The 17,626-nt window shown below is 35.9% G+C and overlaps 4 protein-coding genes across 5 annotated transcripts; 3 read left to right on the top strand and 1 right to left on the bottom strand.

The window, feature by feature from the left end:
- Window positions 1–230: 230 nt before the first annotated feature.
- LOC103827997 (probable cysteine protease RD21B) lies at window positions 231–2,629 on the bottom strand. Its single transcript, XM_009103568.3, has 5 exons — window positions 2,101–2,629; window positions 1,507–1,742; window positions 1,266–1,406; window positions 669–1,112; window positions 231–584 (listed from the first exon to the last, which is right to left on the bottom strand). The coding sequence occupies exons 1-5, from the start codon at window positions 2,573–2,575 to the stop codon at window positions 498–500; spliced, it is 1,383 nt and encodes a 460-aa protein (XP_009101816.1). The 5' UTR covers window positions 2,576–2,629; the 3' UTR covers window positions 231–497.
- Window positions 2,630–5,561: 2,932 nt separating this feature from the next.
- Window positions 5,562–8,060, top strand: LOC103827996 (putative cyclin-A3-1). Of its 2 annotated transcripts, none has more exons than XM_033272783.1 (7): window positions 5,562–6,533; window positions 6,600–6,832; window positions 6,917–7,066; window positions 7,157–7,193; window positions 7,275–7,424; window positions 7,505–7,639; window positions 7,747–8,060. In XM_033272783.1, exons 1-7 carry the CDS (start codon window positions 6,171–6,173, stop codon window positions 7,816–7,818), a joined length of 1,140 nt encoding a protein of 379 aa, XP_033128674.1. In that variant the 5' UTR covers window positions 5,562–6,170; the 3' UTR covers window positions 7,819–8,060. The 2 variants fall into 2 exon arrangements, with proteins under 2 accessions (XP_033128674.1, XP_009101815.1); XM_009103567.3 differs by having other exon boundaries at window positions 5,563–6,533; window positions 6,917–7,069; window positions 7,160–7,193.
- Window positions 8,061–8,281: 221 nt separating this feature from the next.
- On the top strand, window positions 8,282–12,368 carry LOC103827995 (pumilio homolog 14). The gene is made up of 5 exons (XM_009103566.3): window positions 8,282–10,563; window positions 10,711–10,873; window positions 11,393–11,556; window positions 11,662–11,911; window positions 12,007–12,368. Exons 1-5 carry the CDS (start codon window positions 9,824–9,826, stop codon window positions 12,106–12,108), a joined length of 1,419 nt encoding a protein of 472 aa, XP_009101814.1. The 5' UTR covers window positions 8,282–9,823; the 3' UTR covers window positions 12,109–12,368.
- Window positions 12,369–13,331: 963 nt separating this feature from the next.
- LOC103827994 (aspartic proteinase-like protein 2) lies at window positions 13,332–17,071 on the top strand. Its single transcript, XM_009103565.3, has 12 exons — window positions 13,332–13,721; window positions 13,791–13,911; window positions 14,233–14,660; window positions 14,746–14,902; window positions 14,985–15,067; window positions 15,159–15,255; window positions 15,388–15,457; window positions 15,612–15,830; window positions 16,069–16,193; window positions 16,279–16,380; window positions 16,487–16,584; window positions 16,664–17,071. The coding sequence occupies exons 1-12, from the start codon at window positions 13,489–13,491 to the stop codon at window positions 16,857–16,859; spliced, it is 1,929 nt and encodes a 642-aa protein (XP_009101813.1). The 5' UTR covers window positions 13,332–13,488; the 3' UTR covers window positions 16,860–17,071.
- Window positions 17,072–17,626: the final 555 nt, after the last annotated feature.

Raw genomic sequence — 17,626 nt, 5'->3', positions numbered from 1 at the left:
TGTCGCAACAATGATTTACTGACTTGTAATCCAACGTCGATGGAGAAAACTGTTTTTTATATACATAGATAGATAATGAAAAATCTCTCATATCCAATCTAATAAAGATAAAAAAAAATATTTCCAATTGTTTGTTCGTTGCTTTCACAAAATCTTGTTTACTGTCATCTCAAAGCTACTCTCTTTATACTAGCGTACCAACCATGTAATAAGAAACCGACATTTCAATCTAAAAAATACTTTTGACATTGAGAATGGAAAAGATAAATTTATCCATAAATAACCGGTAAATACCAATGTTTAGGATCAATGATGAAAGTGAATGACACTTAGGAAGAGGTTTTATATGTACAGAAAACCCCCGAGCAGCAGAATCAGCAATTTAAAGATAATCAGAACAACAACAATAAGAAAGCTTTTTTTGATGAATTCTCTTGACTCATGTCCTCTCCTCTCTTAAGAAGGAATGAATGAATTCATCAGTGATATATTTCCTCTTAAGCCATGTTCTTCCTGCTATGTGCCCAGAAGGGTTTCGCGGGTGTACGCTTCAAAGCCTTAACGCTGAATGGACTGTTCTTGCTCTGCATAACCACACATCATTGCCAGAAAATCAGTAAACATTTTCCAAACATTATCATCCAACTCAAAATTACCAAGAAACTCACCATCAAACAGGTATCGCCATTGCAAACCGGGTACTCATGAGGACAGCAGCTAGTGTTATCATCGCAGCAAGTAGCAGCTTCGAGAGGGCAACATCCCCAACCGAAGCAGTACTTGCCGTACTTGAAGAGACAACAGCAAGTATTGCCCTCGGGGCAAGAGTAGTACTTGTCACACTGGGTCGGTGGCTTAATGGGAGATGGTGGTGATGGTCCAGGGTTTGGTGGGTTCTGACCTTTCTTGATCGGGTACGAAGCCTCCATGGCGATTCCACACTTCCCTGTTGGCTCCGCAATGTTACGTGCCATCTTTATGTATCCGCTCTCTCCCCAGCTTCCTCCCCATGAGTTTCTCACAATCCAGTAGTCCTTTCCGTTCTCAGTTCCGTAACCAACAGCTACAACTCCATGGTCTAGCTCTGTTCCACATATTCCATCAAATACACCCTGAAGAGTCAAAAAAGGCAAAGCAAACACTTTAATATTTTGAAATGATTATCTGACTATAATAGAAAACGTGTTACAAGACCATTCATCGTTCCTATTGCATTGATCCTTCTCATGTTATCTAGTTATAAACAAATTGCTTATAGCTCATACCGAAGAATAGAGCTGGAAAGCGCGACCCCCAGCTTCAATGGCGACACTAATAGGCTGGTTAGCCAAAGCTTTCTTGAGCGCAGCCTCGTTGTTCTCAGGCACATCCTCATAGGCATCAATCGTGACGACCTTTGCGTTTTTCTGCCAAAATGACGAAAAACAGAGAGAGATTAAAGCTATTATTGTTTTTGATTTCATTTGACCCTAAAAACTAAACTAAATACAATAATGATATACTAACCCTGGTCTGATCACAACGACCGTCAGCAGCTTTGTATGGATAATCCTCTTCGGTATCAATACCACCGTTTTTAATGATGAACTCAAAGGCATAATCCATCAAACCTCCATTACAACCCTGGTTGTAAGATGTGTCACAGTCAACAAGTTCTTGTTCAGACAAAGAGATTAAATCTCCTGTCACGATCTTGTTTATTCCTTCCACCGCTCCAATGGTTGAAAATGCCCAACAACTCCCTACAAAACAGATCAAGAGAAGATCCGTTAAATCAAAATAATCAAATACTTTAGCCCCCACCACTTGCTTTAATTCTTTTAAAAGGTGGATATCGTATGGGTCCGTTATCAATTTAATGGTCCCACTACACAACTTTAAAGTTTAAAAGACGACAAGAACGTTCCTAACAAATAAAATATCACTAAGAGAGTTTACGATTTTTCAAATCTAACCACAATTATTACAGAAACGTACATCTAAAAGTCACGACTTGAGACCAAACATTATCATTACCAAGTTTCAATGTTTATATTTTATTTTTTAGCTTTAATAGTTCTAGTGGAGACCTGATTTCATTGTAAATGATCGGAGGCTTACCGCAGCTTCCCTGATCTTTAACGGCGGCGACGGCACCTTCTTTTCTCCAGTCAACAGAATCAGGTATCGCGTCACCAACACGCGGCTGATAACGATCGCTGGTTTTGAGGACTCTCTTCTTCGGTTTGGCACCGAGGTAGATAGATCGGTACTCTTCGTTGGTCAGATCAGCGAACCGGGTTAGACCGAGTTTGTAACTGAGGTTTTTGTTGTTGTGTTCGTCGATGAATCGGAGATTGTCTTTGAAGATCTCAAATCTCTGGTCCTTCTCCTCACCGACAAGACCGTTGCTCTGCGCCTTCTTGCCGTGTTTCTCCATCCACGCCTCGTAGATTCTCGCAACCTCGGCGTCGCTCCGCTCGTTGTCGGCGGTGATGTGGTGTTTCTCGTCGTACGAGATGATCGACATGTCGGCAGCATACGAAACGCCGATCATCATTGCTAAGAGGAGGATGGTTACCTTTACGGAGCCCATGTTTTTAGTTTTCTGAGGATGAAGAAGACAATTGTGTGATTGAGAAAGGGGTTGATGGGGTTGTATATAAAGGGGAAATTCAGTAAAGGTTTAGAATTAATTATTAATTACTTTTGTCCTCTTTTCACAAATAAAAATAGTTTAGAAAAAATGGTTAAAAGTATATAATCTACTAAAAATAGAGTATTTTCAAATTTTTGTAATTGCATCTAAAGAGCTTGTGAAATAGAAATAGTCCTCTATTTTTTTCTTAAATAAATAAATGTCCATTATTTTAGTTAGATATTTTTTTGACACAACCAATATACTAACGAATCTTTTGAATATTAAAAAGGATAATTGAATTAGACTAAAGGGATGACGTAAGAGGGGAATTAAATGAGTATTTTTATTAAGTTTTCAATTATTTTGTCAACTTTCTGTTCTTGTTTTTCTAATAAAGAAATTATATGGGCTGTTGAAGTGAATCAAAAGAAATGAGGGGGGTTACAAAATAAGTGAGAAGTAGAAGGGTGAAAATGAAATATAAAAATTGTGAAAGGTCAATTATTATTGGTTAAGACAAGATGAGGGTAATAACGACAGCTCAGAAGTGCCAAGTGGATGTGGTGTCATTGGAGGTAAGATTAACTGTTATATATCAATTGTCCAAGTAGATAGGAGCACGTGAAGGAAACGTTTAATCTCACGCGCTACCGCGTGGATAGGATTTCGTAAAACAAGATTATCTCTTTACTGTATTTTCAATTTTGAAACAAAAAGATTCTTGTGATAATGTTATAAGATACCGGGGATTTTCTTATGATCCCGAAATGTAAGTTCACATTGTGGTCTATTATTATGATTCCTTGTGATAATAAAATACTCAAGTATTCTTCCTTGCGTATACACATCAAACATAATATTTTATTAAAGTTTATTTTATTTGTATATACAATGTACCTAGATAAGTAGTTGTAGAAGATAGGAGAAAATTAACTGTACCATACATTTTTATTTCGGGTGATATTTCCCTACTTCTAATAGTTTCCTACTTTATAAAAATAATAACAAATAAAAAGATGATATGTGGACTGCTGTATTGCCAATTGTTGTCCTATTCACATCTTTAAATATCAAGTTTGACATATTTTTAAGGTTAAAAGGTTTGTTTAAGAGAAAACGAAATATACATTTAGCCTATAAATAAAAACACATGTAATTAAATATTTTAAAATGATAAGTTTAGTGAAAAATATAATATATATTTATATTATAAATAAAAAGATATGAAAATATTTTATTCAGATTTTATTAAGATGTTGACAAGTCAAGCCGTTTTGGTTTAGCGTAGTTGATTTTCTGCTATTGTTAAACCGATTGGTTTTTGAGAATTGATTTTGGTTATGATTAAACCGGTTTGTAATGGATTCGAGTCTAGTCCAATTAAATTAAATCCGGTTAAGGCAAACTGGATGTTCCAATTCGATTTCAATTTGGTCAGGGGTTGATCTGTTTGGGTCGGAGGTAACATGATTGAACATTGACCAGCGAGTTGACAATTTGACCAGATTATCCGTTATCCGTTTTTAACCATTCAAAGGGCGTTATGACTCGATTGTTTGCTCTGATTTCAGAATTTGATTCTGTTTGAGCAGCTGGAATCCATAACTATTACTTTTTCACATTGCTAAGGTGATGGTTTATTCCGTAAATCTCGTACCTGTGTAGAATTCTCTCTATGTTAGTTTTGATTTCGAATCATGATCCGTCTGTTTGAATTAAATTTGTTTGAGTCTTGATTGGTAGTTAGTTCATTCATGCAAACCAGAACTAGGGGTCTAGATGATTCAACCGTTGATTGGATTGTGTGATGTTAAGTGATGGTATATATATATATACCATCACTTAATGAGTACATAGTTATGAGTACGAACTATGTGCACAGGCAAGGGCTAAGAGATATCTAAGTTAGCGACGCTACTTTACTTGTTTTTAGCGTATGGTGAGGGTGGTGGTTCAGAGACGTCTGGGTTAGCGACTTTACTTGTGTTGAGCGTATGGTGTAGAGACGTGTGCACTATTGATGCTACTGAGATGGTTGGGGTACAAAGACAGACTGTACTATCGACGATGCGTATTAATATATATACGTATAAGGAGAATGCGGAGTGTGTAATCTAAATATGCATTATCAGCGCACTGTGTGTTGTGTGTGATGCTTTAGGCATTTTGTCTGTTCATGTTAGAGTTAAATATCAATAGTGGGAATTATATTTACTTAAAGGAGTGGTTTGCATGTTTAACCTCTCATACTTCAATGAGTGACTCTCCTATTCACCCCTCTTTTCTTTTTTCTTTCAGGTGAGACTAGCAAGTAAGCGTGAATTTATATAGGATTGGTGTTTTTGGATATTTTTCTACTTTTTTTTTCAAATTTCTGGTTTATATGCTTTTATCGATATTTCGGGATCTATTGCATTTGTTGGATTTATTGTTATATATTGGATTTACGATTTTGGAATTGACTTTTGAAAAGTAATAAATGAAAATTTTAGATCTTTTATTTTTTTAAGTTATTTTGTAAAATACCGATGTTACATTTATACACACATAATTTTAGTAAGGCGGCATGGAATTGTTATATAATTTAGTAATTTACAGCAGAAATAGAATATGCAGCTGCAACGTAGAAAATGGTTAGACACTGTAATAATAATAAAAAATGGTAAATCATTCTCTGGAAAGTGAATGTGAAAAGTTTCGGTGACCACGCACATGAGAATCTGGTGTGGAACGAATTTGAATTCGGGTCTTTTGGAAGTCCACGAAACGTCTTGACTACTTGACCACAGACGCATGGTTATTAATGAATTTTGATCAAAATTCTCTCGATTTCCAACCCTAACAAGATCGTGTATGAACATCGCGTAATTATTGCAGCAACGAGAATAAGTAAACGAAACTTTCTTTTGCGTGAAGAAATACAGTGAGACTTTATCGCTTACAAATGATGATAATTTATTTAAATTGGAAAAATTGCCGGACAAAACATTTATTAGTCTTCAACTTGTGAGCCACACTTAAAAATTGAAAACAAAATCGGTGACCCATCTTAAGAGATGCTATTTGCTGATTTATAATATATGAAGTAATTTAATTCTAAAAACAAATTTTCGAATTTTGTTTTCTTTTTACTCTTACAAACTTTTAATATCTAAATCTAATATCTAAATCAATTGTCATATATTTTAATTATAATTTTAATATCTAAATATTTTCATTTATTGTATAATCTGATTTTTAAATGGAAGTTTATCTTTTTGAATATATTTTTTTTTTTTTTTAAAAATTATTTAAAAAGGTTTGAAATTGGAACTATGTAAAGTGTATCTACTAAATTGTTGTCGTCAACAAAAAAAAAACAATCAAAATTCCATATTGTTCAGTATTCTTGTTGGAGAGGCCCATTAAAAGTGCTCTTGAAAAGTTTTTCTTTTTCTTTTTTCCCGCCAACAAAATTCGACCCACATTTTCGTAAAACCAAAATTTGAAAACATCTCAAAATTTTCGAAAGCGCCAATTCAATGTCTCATTCGAAAAAAATCAATCGGAAATGGCGCTCTGCGTCTTCCCTTTTTCTCCTCCCCCTCTCCATCATTCTCTTCCAACCAATCTCGATCTCTATCGAATCATGTCCGACGATAAGGAGAACTTCGTGAGGATGACGAGAGCAGCCACCAAAAGAAAAGCTGCTATGGCAGACGAGGACCGCCTCAGCAAGAAGAAGAAGAAGAGAGTTGTCCTCGGTGAGCTTCCCAACTTGTGCAATAAGCGAAAACAAACCAGAAAACCCCTTAGAGTTCCGAAGAAGCAAAACAAGAAGACATCGAAGTCCGATATCGACACCAGATCTGATGATCCCCAGATGTGTGCTCCTTATGTCACCGGAATCTTCGTTTATCTCCGTCAATTAGAGGTACCCTTTTTCAATTCGATCTGGGTCTTGTGTAAAAAATTGATTTTGGTTGAAATTTTGAATCAGGTGAAGGAAAAGTCAAGGCCTTTGATTGATTATATTGAAAAGGTGCAGAGAGATGTAACGCCTAATATGAGAGGAGTTTTGGTTGATTGGTTAGTTGAAGTTGCTGAAGAGTACAAACTTCTCTCCGACACTCTTTACCTCGCTGTCTCCTACATCGACAGATTCTTGTCTCTTCGGACTGTTAATAGGCAAAAGCTTCAGCTTTTGGGAGTTTCCGCTATGCTTATTGCCTCGTAAGCTAACTAAACATCTTTTTAAGTTTTTTTTTTTGTTTGTTAGCATCTCTTTTGGCTTTTATATGTTTGGGCTTTTTGTAGGAAGTATGAAGAGATAACTCCTCCGAATGTGGAGGACTTCTGTTACATTACAGACAACACTTACACTAAGCAAGAGATTGTGAAGATGGAAGCTGATGTACTTCTTGCTCTTCAGTTTGAATTAGGAAACCCCACAACCAATACTTTTCTGAGTTTGTTTGAGTCTGATATGCTTTTCGTTTTCTCATTAAGTTAGTTATTTATGGTTGTGTCTCACTTTTGTTTCTGTTGGCTTTTGTGCAGACGGTTCACAAGAGTTGCGCAAGAAGATTTCAATGTAAGCGCTTCTTGAATTGTGGCGTTTTTTTTTTGTTAGTATGAGCAATTACTAAGGTTTTTACTCTTCACTTTGTTTCAGATGTCACATTTACAGATGGAGTTTCTCTGTAGCTATCTTTCCGAGCTAAGCATGTTAGACTATAACAGTTTGAAGTTTCTTCCGTCCGTTGTGGCTGCTTCAGCCGTATATCTTGCAAGATTCATCATCCGTCCAAAGCAACATCCCTGGGTGAAGCCTGCTTCTTGTTATAGTTCTATATTCACCACTTTGTATAAGACACTAAATCTCTGGCTTTTTGAATGTAACAGAGTGTAATGTTAGAAGAGTACACGAGATACAAAGCGGGTGATCTCAGAGAATGTGTGTGTATGATACATGACTTGTATCTTAGCAGAAAAGGAGGAGCTTTACAAGCTGTTAGAGAGAAATACAAGCAGCATAAGGTAAAATCCAATTAACTACTATGACATCTATTTTGACTTTAATGTGTAGAACACAATGTTCTTGAGACTTACATGTTTCTATGTCTCTATTTTGGTTCCCTACTCAGTTCAAGTGTGTTGCGACTATGCCTGTATCGCCAGAGCTTCCTCTTACCTTCTTTGAAGATGTCAGCATTTAGAGAGAGCTTTGTTCATCGGCAAAGAATCATTTGAAACCAAGAGAAGCAGTTCTTTACTGTTTTGGGTTGTACATGTCTTAGGACTACTTTTAGTTGAACTTATGTTTAAAGATTTTGTATGTAATTTTGAAATGTTTTGCTTGTGTTTTGTATTTTAGCATACACTCTTTCCCCCTTTATTAATAAGTTCATACCAATGAAATTTAAAGTGGGAAATTTGATCAGCTATTTTGGGAGGTGAATTCTGAAACTTTTGTAGCAAAAAAATGCATCATCTTTCAAAAATCTATACTATATAAAAGTTGAAGTTATAAGCCGTTGAGAATGTTCACATAGGATTTAAAATCACCAGTTATATTTGGACAAATCATTTATTTTAATTTATTATTTTAAAAAATATTAATAATTCCAAAAATTGTTTATTAAAAAAAACAGAAACCAGTATAAAATTATTTAAGTTAACAAAAATAGAACATTATAAATAAGTTAACTTAATATATAAAATATTTTCGAAATTTAACATAAAAATAAACATATAAATACAAAATAATAATTAATTTAAAAATGTAAGACTTTTACTCAATAATAAGTAAATAAATTTGACTTATAATTTAAAAATTTTAGGCTATATGCTAATGAAAATATTCACAAATAACATATACTATGTATAAGTTGAACTAAGTATAAATAATTGAGAATGTTCACATAATATTTTAAAAACACCAAAAATATGCTAAATCATCATTTTATTTACTATATAAAACTGAAGCAAAAAGCCATTGAGAATATACACATAGGATTATAAACAACCAATCAAAATAAGAAATCCTAATTTTGATTGGCTTACAATTTTTTAAAAATGTTAAAATTTCTAAAACTGATTATTTTAATACATAATGGAATTCAATATCAAAAAGGCAACTACTAAATAAATAATTAAAATGGAATTGACTCATATATATATAAAATATTTGGAAATTTAACATAAATCTATGTGTTATAAAAGTGTAGGTGATGTTATAAGAAAAAGTCGAGGCCATAAGTCATTAAAGGTATGTATACAAAATTTAAAACAACCAATTATATTATGACAAGTCATTATTTTAATTTTTATTTTCAAAAATGTCAATATTTCCAAAAACAAATCATTTAAAAATAAAATAGAAACCACTATCAAACAAAGTAAGTTAATAAAATTAAAACATTATAAATAAATTCAATTAATATATCTATATATATAATATTTTTCAAATTTAACATTAAAATAAAATACAAAATAAGAATTAATTTTAAAAATACAAGGCTACAATAATAAGTAAATTAACTCATGATTTTCAAAGTTTAGGTTATATGCTATTGAAAATATTCACAAATATAGGAACCGTTCCGGTATTTGAGGGTTTTGGTACGGTTCCGATTTTAGGTATTTCAGTTCGGTTTTGGTATTTTTTGCCTAGGCCTTTTATTTAACTGATAATATTTCAGTATATTTGATAGTTATCTAAAATCATTTACAACATCAAAGATTTTGGTACGACATTATCAAAAGAAAAAATAAAAACAAAATATGTCTTAACCAATGAGAAGGGAACTCGTGTGGTCCACGCGAGTCTTCTGTTGAAGTACACTTAACTTTGACTGTACTGAGTCGTCTTGGAATAATATTTGTGAATATTTAATGTGCATGGGCAAAGTTCTAGCATAAGAAGAACGAAAGAAGACATCAAAAAACTTTAAGAAGAATTCAAACGTTATTCAACCTCTTAGAATTTCCTTGTTTGAACTTTTAATTATTGAATATCTTTCTAAAGTTAAATCTCTCTTAATTACCTTAATCACTCTATTCTGCATTAATACCTTAAATCTTTTCTCTCTCTCTATATATATAGATTTACATTCGTATTAAATCTCCACAAACCTAGAGAAAAAGGTCTCTTTCTCCTTTCTGTTTTCCTCCTCTCTCTCTCTCTGTTATATAATTTCTCTTCAGCTTCTTTGCTAAGTAATGGAGTCGTCCCGCGTCAACTCAACCGGCGGCGAACGCGACGGAAATGCGACGGAGGAGAATCTGTCTCCGGCGGAGATGTATCCACGAGGTGAGTCTCAGTTCCAACCGGACACTCATAGAGCTCTCGACGAACAGCTGTCTCGATTCCCGACTGGTGTTGATGTCGAAACCCTAGATTCCTCTTTCGCTATGCTCTCCCTTCGTCAGCAGAATCGTTGGACCAATCGATCGTCACTGCAGCAAAATCAAGGGATCAATGGCGGCGGCGGGGGTTGGTCTCTTCCTCCTCAGCGTGAAGTAGGTTTGCAGGAGATGATGAATCACTACTTTCAAAGAACATCGCCGTCCCTGAACGATTACGTTAACGACGGAGGATCGTATGGGCAGAGTAGTGTTTCGCCCGACTTGTCGAGAGGTCGCGACAATGGGTTTGGTTCTTGGAGGAGCAACGAAGGTTTCGTGAACGCGAGAATGGGACCCATTGCTTTGCTTGCTTATAAGGATCCAAAATCGAGCCTTGTCTTGCAGGAGAAGATCGATGAGTGTTCCAAGGAGACCATTGATGTGATGTTCAACGATGTTATCTCTAGCATCTATGAGTTGATGGAACACCCTTTCGCTTCTCAAGTCCTTCACAAGCTTATGCACAAGTGTAGCTCTCAACAGATCAGTCATATTATCGATGTGATCACTCTGAACCAGTTAGGATTTATTAAGATGTGCATTGATCCTGTCGGGTACACACACTTCTGATCCTTTGATTCTGTAATATCGTAATTAGCTTTTTAGGCTTGGTGATTGTTTTAGTTTAGATTTATGGATAAAGACAGTCTTTGTAACCGGTGTTGTTTTATTTGTTAAATTTTTTTTTTTGGCATTACCAGAACCCGTTCGATACAGTCGCTGTTGAGGTGTCTTCATTCTGAAGAACAAATTTTGCGGGTAGTTGGAGCTGTTAGCATGGGAGTACTTTCATTTACAAGGAGCAACGGTGCTAAACATGTGATTATGCAATGCTTTAACCAGTTTCCCCCCTCGTTGAATCGGGTAAGCATCTCATCATCCACAGTACTCTCTGGTGCTTGGTTCTTTGTTAGTTATAGGGATATATATCTCTAAAGTTAATTAGTTATATAGTAGAAAATATTCATCTGCTGAATCTTTGTTTATGGCTGTGGAGTCAATTTTGATCTTTGTTTCTTAAAAATGCAGTCTTTTTCAAAACAGGCAGTCACTTTCATATACAATAATATAGTTATATAACTCCACTGTAGCAAAACTCAAAAGTAAATGAATCAGTTTGATGTTTCAAGTTGCATCTTTAATCTTGCAGTGTCTGTTCTATTCAGTTCATAATTTTTTGTACAAGTCATATGACTGAAAATATATTCTAGTCTAGGATCTCTCTATGGTGGATTCTGTCGCAGGTGTAAACTTGGTGATTTTATTGCTTGTGATACAAGTAAAGTTAGCCATGATAGACTCTGAATCATTTGTTTCCAAATACCTTTAGTCGTGGAATATGACACTCTTTCTTCTATCCACTGTGTTGTTTGTTCGTTACAGGATCTTATTGAAGTTTTAGCTCAGAACTGTTTCGGGTTAGCAATTGACCAACATGGCTGCTGCATGCTTCAGCAATGTCTTGGTACTAGTTGTGAGGTGCTAACGAAACGTTTGATTCGTGAGATAATCAGTAATGCGTTGAGCCTCTGCGTGAACAACTTCGGGTAAAACATGAGCTATGAAATGACGAGTGATACATACAATCGTTTTGTTATCTCATATCTCCATTTTGTTTACTCACAATTATTATATATATTATTCTCCTTCAGAAACTACGTGGTGCAGTATGTAGTGGAGCTGAATGATCCAAACGTAACAATTTTGCTCGTGCAACAGCTGTTTGGGAACTACGCGCGCCTCTCCCGTAACAAATACGGAAGTCATGTTGTGCAGAAGTTCTTGAAAATACACTATATCGACCATAGCATGATCGTATATGACTTGCTCAAAGATATTGATACACTTCTTGTAGACCCTTTTGGAAACTATGTCATTCAAACTGCATGGTTTGTGTGTGAGGTAATGAATATCAGGGCCGTACACTGTCTAATGTTGTGGTCTTTATGCGTAAAGATTATGCTGTCGATAATGAGAATGGTGTTTGGTGTTTGCAGGACGTATTGCGCGTCATTTTGATGAGGCATATAGAGCGTAATAAACCATTGATGAGGTGCAACAAGTTTGGGAAGAAAGTTCTGGATAAACTCAATCTCTAGAGCCAAAAGTTAAAAGAAAGAAAGAAGAATGTATGTGCTTATCATAATTGTTTTGTTGTGTCATTGTTGAATTTTCTAGGTGAGGCTTTTGTTTTGTGGAACAATATGTTTTTGTTACATAACCAAAAAATATTGTCCTCACCAGTATGTTTTGTCCTGTCTTTGTCTTGAGAGATTTATGTTTTTGTGTTTGTTCGTTACCTATTATATATGTGTAAAAGACTCGAGACTATTTTCTAATTCTAGTTCTGTTTATTGTCTTTCTCTTCTACTTTCGTTTCCCTATCATTATTGCTTACCTCGTTTATGGTTTTACTTTTGTTTGAATGTGTACTTGTATATTAGGTGATTCTTCCCGTATTTGTTGCCAGCATAATCATTTTATAAATATATTTATAATAAATATATTATTAATTCAAAAACTATCACAGCTTAACTTATTTATTTTTAACTATGACATGTAAAATCTATTTTTTCCATAAAATTCATAATTTTACGACCAAAAATTTATCACAATTGAATATATCTCTCATATTTTTATTTAAAGTTTTAAAATATTGTTTACACTCTCAGAACTTTATCTATATGTATAATGAACTGAGATTCTTTAATCAAAGAAAATATTTTTTAAGTGAACACTTATCGAACATGTTAAATAAACATTATGATGTGCTCGATTTATTTGAATTTGAGAATTTTAAAAGTAAATATTTGGACTTTATTTTGATTTTTTTTGTTTTTTTTTTTGAATTTTCTTTTTGAAATTTAAAAATTATTCTGAAAGTATTTTTTAAAAATTTAAATGTCTATTTACCTCTCTAAAAGTGAGAGTAAAAGTAATTAATGTAAACCTGAAAATTTGTATTATGAATATGATATTTTTAGTAATTTTCTGTTATATTTTAAGTGATATTTTCAAGTATGAAACTTTAAATTTAAATTTAAGTTTTAATTTAAAAATCAAAATGTTTAATTTCAATTATTTTTTTATCTGCTTTGTATAATTTTAGACGGTCTAATTCAAACTGGAACCGAAGAAAAGAGGTTGACTGATCCAACCGGCCGGTCCCATACAATCCAAATTGCAAGACAGTGCCGTGCCGGATCATATAAAGGCAAGAGTTGTGACTTTAGAGTCGTTGACTTCACCAAGCTCGTTAATCTGCTACGTGACATTACGTGATTCGTCGTTAGAAGCACTAACAATCAAAAAAATAAATAAAATAGAGAGAGACTATTGAAATCATGAAACCACCGTGACCGGTGACCATTTCATTCTCTCTCTCTCTCTCTCTCTCGTCTCAACTTTCACTGTGGATCTACGACGGAGTCACGGTGGAGTTTACTCCCCCTATCTCCTCCATTCCATCGCCACAATCCATGGATCGAGCTTCTCTCCTCGCCCTCCTCCTCCTCCTCCTCATCATCTTCGATCTGACCGCGGCTGATAAGATTCCCGATTTAGCAGCCGAATCAGGGATGATTTTCCCGCTAAGCTACTCATCCCTTCCGCCGCGAGTGGAGGATTTGCGCCTCCGCCGCCGTATTCTCCATCAGTCGCAGCAGCTCCCTAACGCTCACATGAAGCTCTACGATGACCTCCTCGCCAACGGGTTTGATTTTCATCCATTTGATTAAAGTTTCGATGTTTGCTGAATATTTATTTTTATAATTGAATGCAGCTACTACACGACACGGTTATTGATAGGAACACCACCACAAGAGTTCGCTTTGATTGTAGATACTGGAAGCACTGTCACTTACGTTCCTTGCTCCACCTGCAAACACTGTGGCAAGCATCAGGTCTGCTCACATTTAGGGCTGTTCGTTTGGTTGCCGCAGGTACCGGCGGCAGCGTCAACATTCTGTGTCAACTCTTGTTCGTTTCGTTGACGCAGGAAGCTGCATCTGACGCTGCGTCCTGCGGCTGACGCCGATAAAACCTGCGGTCGCGACATAATATGCGGCAGCGTCTGCGAAACAAACAACAACTATCTTTATTGACGCTGACGCCGAAATCTGCGGCAACCAAACGAACATGGCTATTCTTCTTTTCATCAATTATGATCACTGATGAGTCTGAGTATGAGTATATGTATTGACTTCTTTTTATTGGCTTTTCAGGATCCCAAGTTCCAACCTGAGCTATCTACCACATACGAAGCTGTTAAATGCAATCCTGATTGCAACTGTGATGATGATGGGAAACTGTGTATCTACGAAAGACGTTACGCTGAGATGAGTTCGAGTAGTGGGATTCTAAGTGAGGATTTGATATCTTTCGGCAACGAGAGCCAGCTTTCTCCGCAGCGCGCTGTTTTCGGATGCGAGAACGTGGAGACAGGGGACCTTTTCAGCCAGCGTGCTGATGGTATTATGGGTTTGGGTCGTGGTAAGCTCAGTATCGTTGACCAGCTTGTTGACAAGGGTGTCATTGAGGACTCCTTTTCCTTGTGTTATGGTGGGATGGAAGTTGGTGGTGGTGCGATGGTGCTTGGTAAAATATCTCCTCCTGCTGGAATGGTGTTTGCTCGTTCGGATCCTTTCCGCAGGTAGAGAGAGAGAGAGAGAGAGTAACTTCTTTTTAGAGTAGATCTCGAGCTTCTCACACATCACTCTAGTTTCGGGTGTTTGCAGTCCGTACTACAACATTGACCTGAAACAAATGCATGTTGCTGGCAAGTCTCTGAAGCTGAACCCAAAGGTCTTTAACGGAAAGCATGGAACCGTCTTGGATAGTGGAACAACTTATGCTTATTTTCCCAAGGAGGCGTTTAATGCCATAAAGGACGCGGTAAGGTTAATGGACTTTTATAAGCTTTAGAATACAAACTGTAGGAGATAAATGTTGATGGCCATGGCCCTATATTTTGCAGGTCATTAAGGAAATCCCATCTCTGAAACGGATCCATGGTCCAGACCCAAACTATGATGATATTTGTTTCTCTGGCGCTGGAAGGTTTGTTTAAAGCTTTTCAAATATTACGAAACCTCGAATTGATTTAACGTCTAAGGATACTAATAATATCTGATGCCGGGCCCCGGCTCAGGGATGTGGCTGAGATACACAATTTTTTCCCCGAGATCGCTATGGAGTTTGGCAATCATCAGAAACTGATACTTTCTCCTGAGAACTACTTATTCAGGGTAAAGTAAAATGGCTTCATCTTTTTCTTTAAGCTACTACTTGTTTGATAATCTCATTTCTCAGCAAGCATTAACAGTTTCTGTTGTCTTAGAAAGCTATTACAACAGTTTATATTTGTGTGTTTCTTACAGCACACTAAAGTTAGAGGCGCTTACTGCCTTGGAATATTTCCTGATAGAGACTCAACAACACTCCTTGGAGGTATAGTGTATGCTGACTCACTTTACGTATCTTGCATTCATTTCCCATTGTCTATGAAACCATGTATCATGTATGATTAGTTTCAAGATAGATCACTTGTTCTTCACTCTTTGATTTCAAATCAACTTCAGTTTCTGTTTTTTTTTTTGATCAGGAATTGTTGTTCGCAATACGCTTGTCACTTATGACCGTGAAAATGACAAGCTCGGGTTTTTGAAAACCAACTGTTCTGATCTATGGAGGAGGCTGGCGTCACCACCAGATTCTCCTGCACCTACTTCACCAGTTACCCAAAATAAAAGTCTTAATAATATCTCTCCAAGCCGAAGCCCAAGCCCCGCTCCAAGCAAGGCTCCTACAGTGGATCTTCCAGGTAGTTTGTTTGGATTTTCAGGGATTTATCTTAAGCTACTCTTGTTATCATCATATCTCTTGTTCCTTTGACTATTCTTATTATTTCAAACTCAAAAGGGAAGAACTTTATTTCTTGAGTTGTAAAATTACTCTTACAATCAACAACTCATTTGGCTACATGAGATTTTATTTCTCCTTTCAAACAGATGGTTGTTTCTACATGAGATTTTATTTGGCTATTTCTTACGAATGTGAAGGTGTTTTTCGGATTGGAGTTATCACCTTCCAAGTGTCAATTAGTGTGAATAATGCTTCAATGAAGCCCAACTTCTCAGAGATCGCAGATTTCATTGCCCATGAGTTAGAGATTCAAAGTTCACAGGCAAGCTTAAACATGCACTTTCCACTAGTTATATATGTGTGCTAAAAGGTGATGAAATCATCTCAATGGCTCTTCTTATTGCTAGGTTCGCTTGTTGAGTATCACGACCAGCGGAAATGAGTATCGCCTGAAATGGGGAATCTATCCCCCACAATCTTCCGAGTACATTTCCAATAATACAGCACTGGTACTTGTCCTTGTCCTTACAAACACGATGAGATGGCTTGTGATCATTATTGGTTTAGGTATCTTTCATTAGCCCATAAAAATATTTGAGTTTTACGTGATTGCAGAACATAATGTCGCTTTTGAAGGAAAACAAATTGCGCCTACCCGGTCAATTTGGAAGCTACAAATTGCTAGAATGGAAGGCTGAGCAGAAGCGGAAACAGTATGTTTCGTTTCGTTTACATGGTTGCAGAATCATTTGCTAGATTTGATATATATTTACGGGTCTGATGTGGTTGCAGGAGCTGGTTGGAGAAGCATTTACTTGGAGTGGTGGTGGGAGTAATGATCTCGTTACTGGTTACTTCGGTGATCGTCAAACTTGCGTTGGTGTGGAGAAGGAGACAACAAGAAGAAGCAACTTATGAGCCTGTAAGTGCTGCTGTTAAAGAACAAGAACTCCAGCCTCTCTCGTCCTCTGAAACATCTAATGCTTGAGCCTCCCCATCACTCAACAGAGTCTCTCTCTCTCTCCCTCTATATATATATATATTTGAATTTATAGAAAGAAAATTAAACCCCAGGATTCAGGAAACAAAGATTCATCAAATCTAAATACACTTTGATTCCAAGTAAATTGTTGTAGTTACCTTATTTTTCTATGTACAATGAAAGAAAGAAACAAAAAAAAGAGATTCGATTTCTTTATCTTCTTACTGTGATTGAGAAGACAGTGTTCGGTATTTGCAAGGATTAGGACGCGATCGTTATGTGAGACAAAGGCTAATCAAAGTCATATTCTTTTTCCTTTAATGATTCTCGATCCAAATCGGTTATTTTGTTTTGTTGTACGAAATATACGTAGCCAATGTTCGTTCATGCCACATCTATAACCAAAATTTCAGTTTGCTTTTAGTATCCCGACCACTTTTATTTTCGTTCAAGTTTTTATTTGTTAATCTTATTCCTCGTCCTCTTTTATGATCACGATAATTGGATGGTGCAGATCCAGAAAAACAAGCATGAGAATTTAACTTCATAATTGATTATTCTTTGCAATAAATAAGACTTGTATCAAGTCCGAGTATTGGATATATTTATTTGATGGTACACTAGAACTTCAGAATATACAACTACTGGAACTTTGGTATTTGACTAGAAGAAATGGTTAGCGTTGACAAAAATGTTAGCACCTATTGTCATTGAGAAATTCAATGGGTGAACACACGATAGAAGAAATAGACTCTAAGCTGAGATGCTGGTGT

Source organism: Brassica rapa, chromosome A06, assembly GCF_000309985.2.
Source record: "Brassica rapa cultivar Chiifu-401-42 chromosome A06, CAAS_Brap_v3.01, whole genome shotgun sequence".
NCBI lineage: Eukaryota > Viridiplantae > Streptophyta > Magnoliopsida > Brassicales > Brassicaceae > Brassica > Brassica rapa.
This window is presented reverse-complemented; position numbering and strand designations above follow the sequence as displayed.